The 12080-nt window shown below is 39.1% G+C and overlaps 1 protein-coding gene across 5 annotated transcripts in view; it reads right to left on the bottom strand.

Annotated features, from left to right (window-relative positions):
• The window catches only part of cdc42bpab (CDC42 binding protein kinase alpha (DMPK-like) b), a 75242-nt gene that overhangs the window by 2904 nt on the left and 60258 nt on the right, over window positions 1-12080 (bottom strand). For 3 of the 5 annotated variants that reach the window (XM_053613616.1, XM_053613619.1, XM_053613617.1), the window contains 14 exons: window positions 11131-11267; window positions 10602-10741; window positions 10437-10518; window positions 9504-9720; window positions 9296-9358; window positions 8788-9086; window positions 7444-7738; window positions 6719-6816; window positions 6458-6542; window positions 6250-6373; window positions 4504-4621; window positions 4100-4217; window positions 2502-2659; window positions 1877-1951 (listed from right to left, as the gene is read on the bottom strand). In XM_053613616.1, coding sequence (XP_053469591.1) covers window positions 1877-1951; window positions 2502-2659; window positions 4100-4217; window positions 4504-4621; window positions 6250-6373; window positions 6458-6542; window positions 6719-6816; window positions 7444-7738; window positions 8788-9086; window positions 9296-9358; window positions 9504-9720; window positions 10437-10518; window positions 10602-10741; window positions 11131-11267 — 2009 coding nt within the window. The remainder of the gene's footprint in view (window positions 1-1876; window positions 1952-2501; window positions 2660-4099; window positions 4218-4503; window positions 4622-6249; window positions 6374-6457; window positions 6543-6718; window positions 6817-7443; window positions 7739-8787; window positions 9087-9295; window positions 9359-9503; window positions 9721-10436; window positions 10519-10601; window positions 10742-11130; window positions 11268-12080) is intronic. The other 2 variants (XM_053613618.1, XM_053613621.1) reach the window with 2 other exon arrangements.

Raw genomic sequence — 12080 nt, 5'->3', positions numbered from 1 at the left:
CATTATGTTTAGAAATATGTAAGTGAGTTAAAGGTAAAAGGTAAACTGTCCTTCCCAGCACCCTATGTACATGTTTCACATAAATAACTTAAAATAACTACTAAAATCTATCTAGAGTACTTAGAAAACAGCACTTGTCTGTCCCAGTCCATAATAATTACATTTTAGCTTCAAATATAATCATGGAAATATTTGAAAATTCATATTTTTGCATTCATATTTAAATCCATTCAACACCTCACGCTTGAAACATCCTTTTTCCAGCTTATGAACAATGTACATCTTAGTCACACGACATTCACTTATCCCTGTTACCTGAACACATTCACCCCTGTGAAATATTTGGAATATTCCACAAGTCACATGTTCAACAGGAAATCGCACCATCCGAATTTCCTGATGATTATGAGAAGAAGAAAAATGTCCTCATTCTTTTTTTCTTTATTTTCATTAATATTGTGATTAATGAAGTCGCTTTGACTTCAAAGTACAACCCTGTTCCCCAACATCATAAACATTTAATCAATAATTAGAATGTCCTTAATGTCCTCAGGTCAGGAGCATGGATGCTAGATAACTACATTTCTGTCTATTTGCTAACCATTAATTACATGTTTGTTTAGATTCAGTTTTGGAAAAAAAATAAATTGTTCCAAGTTACAAGAGCTAACGTTCACCTCAATCACCCGTTACAGGATATTAAGTATAAATGATTTATGCTTATTAAGTAAAACTGCATTTGATTCCTGAAATCAGCACAGACGCAACACGTAACTGCAGCTGCACAAAAGAAGCAGACATGTATTATAATCAATGTCGTATAAACAGTACAGCTACTAAAGATGCATATGAGATGCATATTTAAAGCCTCAATCTGCACATGCATAAATCTCACATAAATATTTGAGGTCTGGGTTCATATTTTCTCAAAGGATCAGCATATATCCTTTGAAATCCCAGCCTTAAAGTAGAATGAATGAATCTGGATGAGAGCTGCGACTAGCTCAGCGCTGTCACACACAATGTGTTCGTACACCTTATTTAGTTATTTTTCAACATCAAGATCAATAAGTGTGGCGAAATACCAAATCCAAGACTGGCAGTTGTAATGGCAATGTAAAATAATTACAAGCCATAATTTGCTTTGCCAAAAAAAACTGCTTTTAAAAGTAATGATTTGTTTTTATTTGTTTTTATATTCAACCCACTGTAATGCTGTTAAATACTTTTTTTCCTTCCATTCTTTTTTCTTGATGTTGAAAATTGCAGAAAGCTCGGTGATATTAAAAGTGCACTTCACTCCCAATAATGAGTTTAGCACTGCTATGCCATGTTTATAGAGCATGGATTGTTTTTGGGAACAAAGCACTTTGCAACAACAGCTTGGGTGTTTCACAGGAAACTGTAATTAAACTGCTCAGTTTAATCACGAGTCATACGTTCCTGCTGGCATTTGCAAAAGTGTCCGTCCTCAAATACAGCATTTTGGAAGTGTTGAAATAAAATGTAAAGGGAGGTGGTGCTCCTGCTAACACAATATGCTTCTTTCAAATGCATGCAGAGCCCTGAACGTGTTCTATCAGCCTCAGGAAGAAAATGTATCGCATTTTTCTTTTGTGATTCTCCCCTAATGCCAATTTGGAGGTACAGGATGGAGGTAGAGCATGCGTGTCACTTTGAAAGTTATTGTCAATTTTTTTTTTTTAATTTAAAAAAAAAAAAAAAAAAAAGAACTTAGCACAATCCTGGATTTATGAAGATTTGACAATCAGAGACTGAGGACTTTAGTAGAAACAAAAAAAAAGAAAGCAGTAATGTGTTTGCTCTGGCGGAGGGAATGAGGGGGTGCTTTTAATGCCGAGTGGATCAACTTTACCTTCATCTTACTAAGCAGGGTCCTTAACGCCCGTTTCAGATCGGGCGTCTTCTCCGAGGGCGAGACAGCCTGCCACTGGGAAGGAAAGGCACACTGAGAGCCCAAAATTGGCTTCCACACCAAGGGAAAGGATACAAAATGCTAATTCTGGAAATGCTGGAGCTAAGGCCCCAGTAGAGGCGAGTTATATGCCTGAAAGGGATGATGAATGACAGCCAGACTTGTATAGTTTGGCCAGGAGGGTATGGGAGAAATTCAAGCAGGACAGGCCTGGCTATATGACTATGCTGAATCAGGACTGTCTGGGAACCTGCTGTTAGAGTACAGACTAAAAGAAGCCATCAGCTCTTTTGTCAGTTCAGTTCTTATCAGGTATTTGCTGACATGAAGCTGTAAACATCTGGAAAAATGGTTATCATTAAAACCTGCTACATCATTCTTAGATCATCCTTTTTTCTTTTTGAATATCTGACGTCTTGAACAGAGATGTTGAAGGAAATTCTTCTACTGACATCTACAGAATGAATGATGAAGTGATTTTTTTCCCCCACATGGAGATATTTTCACTAACCACCAGAATGGAAGGCATGAAGTTTATTTTCATTTTCATAGGCATGTTACTCACATCCCGGTCAAACTGAGAAAGCGGTGCGTCTCCTGCATCCATGCCTCCACCTGACGACAGCGAGCTCTCAGACGGAGATGTCATGGTTTGCCGCTTGGAGCTGTAACTACTGCTCGAGAGCTCCCTCCTCAAAGCGCTGCCATTCTGAGAAGAAGAACCTGAGAAAGAGACAGCAAACAAAGCAGAAAGGATTAAAACAATAAGGATCGGCCGAACGACATTTTACAAGCTTCAAATATTCATTGCTGTTTCCAAACACTCATTCTTAAACCCACCCTTCAATAAATAATATTTACATTTTAGTTCAAATATTCGTGCAATATTTGACCATTTTTCTCTTTTATCATCTCCATTTCATTCAATGCAAGTCTACCAGCACTCATTCATGCAACTATCTAATCAGCCAATCATGTGGCAGCAGTGCAATGCTTAAAATCATGCAGATACAGATCAAGAGCTAACATTAAAAAACATCAGACTGAGGGAACATATGATCTCAGTGATGTTCACCCTGGCACAGTTGTTGGTTCCAGGTGAGCTGGTTTGAGAATTTCTATAACTGCTAGTCTCCTGCAGTCAACAGATAACAGATAACGGTTTCTACAGTTCACACAGAATGGTTCGAAAAACAAAAAACATCCAGTGAGTGTCAGTTAAGTGGGCAGAAATGCTTTGTTGATGAGAGAGGTCAGAGGAGAATGACCAAACTAGTTCAATCTGATAGGAAGGCAATATTAACTCAAATAACCACTCTTTACAACCGTGGTGAGCAGAAAAAGGTCTCAGAATGCACAATGTGTCACATCTTGAGGTGGATGAGCTATAACAGCAGAAGACCAGATCAGGTTCGACTCCTGTCAGCCAAGAACAAGAATCTGAGAATGCACTGTACACAGGCTCACCCAAACTGGACAGATGAAGACTGAAAAAAGAAAGACCAGGTGATGTTTTTCCAATCTTCAATTGAGATCCCCATTCTGATGTTTGATGTGAAAATTAACTAATGTTCTTGACCTGTATGCAGGATTTTATGCATTATGTTACATATTGTCTTTAAGCAATAATGCATTTAATTTGGTGGGGTGCTGCTTCCTTGAGCAGATGCATAAAGTATTATAGCATGTTGAATGCTGAATAAAAGCCACTAGTGTGGTAAAAAAGTAGGTGTGCAATTCGGTGTACACTACGTTGTTTAAGCCCTTGTTTAACTGCTGTTGATGGATTCAGACTAACATGCCTTAATCCCATAACTACATACTGAATAATTAGAATTTAATCTGAATCCTTCATAATACGTAGGTATGAAATCATGGATTACTAAATGGATCATACTGCATTGCAGCATCACAGCTCAAGCAATTTTGGGCTATATTAATTCATGTGAGTTAGCAAACATAATGACAACATGGAATTAAACAAATAATAATAATAATAATAATAATAATAATAACGAACGCAACAAAATGATTTATATTTACATTGCTAATTTGCATGGCTGAAGTACAGAGGGAGGGAAAAGGAATTTCGCAGTGTCCTTAGGGACTTGTACAGTAGGAGTCTTAGGATGGTTTTAGCATGTGGAGGATGGAGAAACTCACGTATACCCAGGCCACTGCTGGCGCTCATGGAGCGACCGGGTTCAGTCCGATTCTTCGCTAAGGATGGGATACTGACTGAGCCACTGAAGCCTGACCGGTTCTCCTGGGCACGCACGTTCTACAGGAAAGAGAGTGAGATACAGGCAATTCATTGGAGAATCTGTGTCAAATTTTGTCTGAGCCCTGTTACATGTGTTTAATGTACAAATACAGTAAATATTCTTAGCACAAGTGAACAAGAGACCTCGGACAAGGTCAAGGCCAATGTTAGTAGATAGCACCCATATTAATTGCTGAACTAGGCTACGCTAGTAAGCCTACTGTTTCACTGTGCTCACCAATACACTTCAGAACACACACCACTACAACAACTGGCCAGTGTTAATTAAACCAGTGTCTCCTACCATCGGTAGATCCTTAAGAATCTGCATGCCATCTCCAGGTCCCATGTGAGCCACGTGGTTGAAGTTGGTGGGGTTGGAGATCAACTTGCTTCTCTTCTCAGGATCCCTCAGCATTTCTCTAGAGACATACACAGGACATAGTAAAATAACGCACTCAAGAACACTAATGCTGCTAATCTAGTGGGGATTAGATGGCATAACCTTTGCTTGAGTTGGTTTACATAGAAATATTGATATTTTTAAGCTGTTACAGGTGATATAATTCTTTAATGTATATTTTCCTTATAGGGAAAATACATGCAGTGAAAACAGCATCAGGTGCTGCATCGATGGACAGATTTTTGACTCTCATAGTAAATAAGTGCAATAATAATACACTATATGGCCATAAGTTGCCAAAGACACCTGAGCATCACATCCATATGAGCTTCTTCCCCAAACTGTTGCCACAAAGCCGGAAGCACACACTTGTATAGAATGTCTCTGTATGCCGTAGCTTTACAATTTCTCTTCACTGGAACTAAGAGTCCCAAACTTGTTCCAGTATGACAGTGCCTCTGTGTACAAAGAGAGCTCCACAGAGCCCTGACCTCAACACCTGCACCCCTGACCTCCTCACCCAATATCAGTGCCTGATCTCACTAATGCTCTTGTAGCTGAATGAACACAAATCCCCACAACCACGCCCCAAAATCCTTCCCAGATGTTGAATCGCATATGTGTGCGATGGACAGGTGTCTACTAACTTTTGGCCATATCATGTATCTTCATAAAATCACCACACACTTTATGAAACATGTGTTCCATGTTAAATCGTTGCAAAGTGCACAGACATGACAAGCAAGTATTAAACTAAAACAGCTCATTGTGTTCTTATATCCCATATCACATATTTTCCCAATATTTCCCTTGTGATCAATACAATGAATGAGTACACCTACATACAGTCCCCTTCGAAACTATTGGAACAGCAAGGCTAGTTCATTAGTTTGTGCTCTACACCAAAGACATTTTGGTTTGAGATTTCAGCTTTTATTTCCTGATATTTACATCTAGATGTGTTTGACACATAAAACATAGAACTTTTTATATCAGACTAGCCAATTTTTAGGCAAGCAAAAGTATAGGAACAGATAAGTCTTGAAGTAAATTAAAGTAAATAACTTCATATTTGGTTGCATATCCCTTTCTTGCAATAACTGCATCAAGCCTGAGACTCGCTGACATCGCCAAATTGTTGTATTCTTCTTTTGTGTTGCTTTTCCAGGCTTTTACAGCAGCCTCTTTCAGTTGTTGTTTGTTTCATTTGTTTTGTTTTCTTCCTTCAGTCTCCTTTTCAGGAGGTTAAATAACCCAACTGAGCAAATGTCTTCAGTCTACGGCAAAAACAAATGGAATGGCCTTGCCGTTCCAGTAGTTTCGGACAGGACTGTATCTATCTCTCCATCTATTTAAAGAGTAGGGGGTTGTTGGAGCAGGGGTGTTTCCACATGTGTACATATTTTTGTATTTTGAGGTCATGCTTTTTTATAATATACCTTCTGTAGAATATAATTCAGTATAATCATGAATATAATGAAACCCCTGCTGTGTAAGACTGAAATGGATACTGTTATAGTGTAATAGTGTAACATCTAGTGATGCAAAAAGGCAATCTGCTCTGCAATACACCCAGTGAAACATGTCAAGCTTTTGTAGTGTGTGTGTGTGTGTGTGTGTGTGTGTGTGTGTTGTGTCTTCATGTACCTCCTTTGTTGTAGTCTCTCCTCCTCAGGTATGCGGAATGAGAAGCGTCTTTTGTTGTTCATACTGCGCACCATCTGCTTGCGGCTGTTATCCGACACCTCTGGCACCACCAGCTCGTCTCCCTCTGACACACACACACACACTGAGATTATACACCAGAAACACACACCTCAAACTAAACTGAGGTGAACTGAGGATTGCTTGTTACCTGCTGTCTTGTTTCTGAAGTAGATGAGCCTTACTGTTTCCAAGCCGAGGAGATTCAGAGAGCCGTCCTTGTTCAATGGCCGCATCTGGGCACATAATATACGTTTAAAGTATCCGACACGTTAGCCTGCTACATCTTAAGAACCGCAGCTTAATTACTCTTTGTGCTTTATGTTGGAAAAATCCAGATCTACAGGAGCTACAGATGAACGATTCTTCCTGCGATTATGACTCTGAGGTATTACAGGGAAACAACTTTTACCTTTTTCAGAGGAACGGTCTGAATCCATTCCATGGTGTTGATGTCAAACACATCCACTGCGTTCTCGCTGTACACTGAGAGGTAGGGGGCGCTGTAGCCTGCAGCATGTTCAGTAGATACACAAACGTGATCAAAATCCCCTTCCAGAGTGACATAATTCATTTTTAATTCTTTGCTGCTTTAGTTAGATATTATCTTTATATAATAAAATGTATTCTAGTATTTCCTGTTATGAGATTACCATAATTCAAATATAACATTATTAAACCTAGTTCTAGACATTTTTTTTTTTTACTCATTTCAAGCTTTAAAGTTTCTTATTCTATTATCAGATCATTTAGATTCTTTTTTACTTTGTTTTTTTGGGGTTTTTTTTTTTTTAAGAAATAAATGTTTAAAATTACAAAAATTATCAGCCAATAGAACAAGGCTATTTTAAGCTTTAAATGATTAAGAAATGTCTAGAAATAGGTTTCATAATCATACATCTGCTTGACTGTATTTTTATAATAATAGGAAATTTGACTATATTTAAGATATTTTCACTTGCAGTGTATACATGTTACTCACGTTAAACTATACTTGTGCAGGAAGTAATACTGGAGTTTAGAGATATCATCTATACCAGTACAGCATCCCATGTATGACTACTTTAGAGTTCCTGATCTCATCATGCCCCTAGATTAGACTAACTCTGATTTTTAAGGCAAGTCTGACGCACTCACAGCAGGAGGTGGGAACAGCAGGCCACATCAGCTCCATCTGGCGTGAGCGTCGGCCGTGGAGGTCCACACAGACACCCACACAACTGAAGCACAGCAGCAGCTCCTTGCTGGAGATTTCCACGGCACACAACGCGTCCATGCCCTGCTGCGTGATGAAGGCCAGCGTGTGATCGTCAGGGTGCAGGAGGCTAACGGGAGAAGCGTCTGAGTGCAGGCTGTAGCGCATGAAGCCACCCTGAAAGCCCACCACGAGATGGTCGCTCAAAAACGCCATCCACTGCACCACAGCCGGCACCTGGAACAACCAAGGGACATGTTCTTATTTGGGGACCAAGGAACTTATTTGATTATTACAAATAAGTGTAGTTTTGGGGTTTCTCTTAAAAATAATCTTGTAATGAATGCAAATATTATGATGACGTGTGACATATGGCACAAGCTTTATAACTAATGGTGATCTGTGCATTATTATAAAGCAACTGGAATATTTATGAACAATTATGAAAACTGTCATCATTAAAATGTCATCATTGAGTGCATCAAGTAAAGGGAACGTTATAAATGATTCCTCACTAGTAGTTAAGCAAACTAAGACACTATTTATTTGTAAAACATTATAACTTTATTTTTATAGTGTAATATAGAAACACTGAATTCCAGATGAGAAAAATGACAAGGACACAGTTATATACTGTAGCAGAGACATAAGCTTGCAGGGACAGGACGCTAGGTGCTGCATACATCATGTGTGTTCTTGTTATTTTAGGAAGCCTTGAGAACAAAACACTCAATAAATTTTTGTACGGTGCCTTTATAATTTGATGTTAAGATATTTAATATATTAACATATCTTCTCTTACTACTTTTATTACTTAGCAATGTATTTATGTATTTCATTAGTAAGTTTGATATATTTACGCTGTTATACAGTATGTGGTGTGTGAGCTATTACAGGAGTTGCATAAAGTCCATTAAAAATACAATTCAATTCTTTATTGCAATCATTAGCTCATGTTTCACAATTTAAGGTGCAGAGCTAAGCAACTGAGCTTTAACTGCACATGGAGTTAAACATTAGTAGAAGCCTTACATTTAAAAAAAAAAAAAAAAACTGTGGAAATTGTATCAAGCAACAATTTTACTGCAAATAAATAAATAAATAAAACAAACACGATAAAAATAAAACTAAACTAAAGAGGAAAGCTCATTGATAAATGCAATAAAAACACACTACTGAGAGCGGGCTAGTTCTAGAAATGTCTACTGTATAAAATACACCAACAAATTTTACACACATTGTTTGTTTTTCTTAATGTACCAAAAAACCCTCGTGACGGTGGTTACCTGAATCTCTCGGAGGCGCTGGTGCCTTGCCTTACTCTTGTTGAGCTCGTAGCAGATGACTTGACGCTTCATGGCCACACACAGGCACGTGTGAGCAGCATGGTGAGGTTTTCCTGAAGCCAGCAGCTGACACCCTTTAGTCTCGAGCAGTTTGAAGGAGTCGGTGTCGCGGCCATCAAGGCCAACCATGGGCACGAGACGCACGTGTCGGTTTCTGCCTGAGATCACAGCCAGCATCTGCTCGGAGGGCATCAGCTCCACATGGTGCACTTTCTTGTTGTCGCCCACACGGATGATCTCTGTGTGTGCGACAAAAGTGTCGCGTCAGTGTGGAAGTTCAGTTACATTTTGCTCATTTGGTTTGCACCAAATTTCCTAAACTATGAATTTCAGGGGTTATGCAGAAGAATTTTAAGACACAAAGCATAATTTTATCTGTACACTGTTACTATGCATACAAAAAAGTTCAATGTTGCAGCATTCAAAGAATACAGACACGTCGACTTACCATCTTTGGTGACGTGGACCACGTAAAGGCCTTCCTCGTTACCTAGAGCCACACGCTCATGGTCTAATGAGGGAAAACAATGAAGAAAAACACCATCATGTACTTACTAAAAAGAACATAAATGTGTAGAATGCCAATAAATAAAAAGCCGTCTAAGAGGAGCCGTGTAGTTTTGTAGTGTAGTGTTGGATGTGCATTAGTGCAGGACCTATAATAGCAGCAGTCTGAGTAGTTTTGATGAGAGGGAGCGTGCTGTCATAGGCTTCTTTGGGCACATAGACAGAGCGATCCTTCAGCTTGTTCTTCTTGAGAATGCGGTGCAGCTCAAGCAGCAGACTGACCCACTTGGTGCGCTCGTGATCACTATCAGCCAGAATCAAAATGGACGTCTTCTGGCACAAGGAGGACAGATGAGATGCCGTTACCTGTGGAAAAGTCAAAACATGCAAAATTTGTAAAACTGTATTCCATCTGTGTATACATGGTAAATTTTGTATTAGTTACAGAAGGGATCTTATTCCATCTATCCATCCATTTTCTGTACCGCTTATCCTACACAGGGTTGCAGGGAGCCTATATCCCAAGGAACTCTGGGCACAAGGCAGGGGACACCCTGGATGGGGTGCCAACCCATCGTAGAACACAATCACACACACAATTTGACAGTAAAACACATGTCTTAGGGCTGAGAGAGGAAACCCGAGTACCCAGAGGAAACCCCTGAAGCATGGGGAGAACATGCAAACTCCAGGCACACAGGGAGGAGGCAGGATTCAAACCCCCAACCCTGGAGGTGCGAGGCAAACCTGCTAAACTCTGTGTTTCACGTATGATCACGTTAATTTAGATAATATGGGATTTTGAATGTTAAGAATGTGGCCACAATAAACATTTAGATTTATGCAAAAATGTATAAAATTTTGAGCAATGAAACAACTGAGATAGAAGCGCAGTATTGGGATACACAGCTCGCAATTATTTTAATTGCTCTTGGCTGTAGATCTAAACTTTTTAGGTACTTTTGCTACCTGATACCATATACAAATGTTCATTTCATACTGGAAAAGAGTTACTGTATAAGCTTGTACAATGTGTAACACACACACAGAGCAAAAAACAGAGCAAAAAAAACCCCTCGTACCCGGAATATGCAAGGGACGTCCTTCCTGTTGGCGTGGATCACATCCGAGGCCAAGACAGAGCTCACTGAAAACTCTTCATCCCTGAACAAGCAAGAGTGAGACGTCAGATAAAACTAAAAAAACAACAACAAAAATGATTTGCTGCCACTGGAATTCCTGCTCACCTCATGTCGATGACCTGGCTCACGATCACACTGGGCTGAGTAGTTTTGGCCTCACCAAGCTCATACAGAAACAGTTTAAAGTCACACACTACAGCGAGAGCACGCTGCCAGCCCTTCTTCACTCCTGTGGGCTTCGGCACCTGAGGGGCACAGCGTGGCACTGCACAATTACATCAATTTTATAAAATCCTCAGTGAATAAAGTTATAAAATCTCTCTCTCTGTCTCTCTCTCTCTCTCTCTCACACACACACACACACACACACACACACACACACACAGATGGTGAAGTGCATTAAAAAAAAACAGAATTCTGTTTAAGTGGTGAAACTCTTTAGAATTTTTTTTCTTTCAGAAAATGGCGTGTTAATTCAGGTGAGATTTTTAAAAGACATAGGGGACATAGTGAGAGTTTATCACTAGCACCCCCTAGCGTACAGAAACTATAAAGAGTCTTAAAGTGCCATTTAATTCCTGACTGGACACCAGGTTTGAACATTTCCGAATACTGGATTTGGGACGGAGCTCACCCGCACATAGCCTTCGTAGGCAGTGCCAATGCCCCGCAGCGGGTCGATACCCAATGGGCCTTTGGTCTGATCGGGAGTGAAGGGGCACACAGAGGGAACCTTATCCGCACACATCACATGACAGGAGAAATTACACACTGAAAGGACAGAGGAAAATGAAAGATCGTTAGAAATGACTCGGCATTACCACAGAAGGAATCTTAAAGAATTCTACATGGGAATAACTACTATATTAACAAAAGCATTTTGTTTCTTTAGGTCTTTATGTTAATTTACAAACCCAATTCCAAAAAAGTTGGGACGCTGTGTAAAATGTAAATAAATATAAATAAAACAAAATGCAATGATTTGCAAACCTCATAAACCCATATGTTATTCACAGTAGAACATAGAAAACATATCAAATGTTTAAACTGAAGAAATGAACCATTTTAAGGAAAAAATAATATCATTTTCAATTTGACAAAAGGCAACTTTGAATTTGAGACGTGTTGTGGCCATGAAATTCAAAATTACCTTGTTTTTTCCTTAAAATGGTTCATTTCCTCAGTTTAAACATTTGAAATGTTTTCTATGTTCTATTGGGAATAACATATGGGTTTATGAGATTTACAAATCATTGCATTCGGTTTTTATTTACATTTTACACAGAGTCCCAATTTTTTTTTTGGAATTGGGGTTATATAATCATAGCCAAGAACAACACAATTTTCCTCCCTCTCTCTCGCTCTCTCTCTCTCTCTCTTTCTCTCTCTCACTTACTCGGTCACTCACTCAGTTTCAACAACAAAATCAGTCAGTACCAGGCTTTCTATACCATCTTGCCAAAGCAACTATAAGCAGTGAATCAGATATAACAAACATTACATATATTGATGACTAATCACTTAATAAGAGTGGAGAAATGATCATTTCAACAACAACCTGCTATGTAAGTATGTACACCCCTT

This window comes from Ictalurus furcatus, chromosome 25 (genome assembly GCF_023375685.1).
Source record: "Ictalurus furcatus strain D&B chromosome 25, Billie_1.0, whole genome shotgun sequence".
In the NCBI taxonomy this organism is placed as follows: Eukaryota; Metazoa; Chordata; class Actinopteri; order Siluriformes; family Ictaluridae; genus Ictalurus; species Ictalurus furcatus.
Note: the sequence above shows the minus strand (reverse complement) of the source record. Positions and strands in the feature narration are given on the sequence as shown.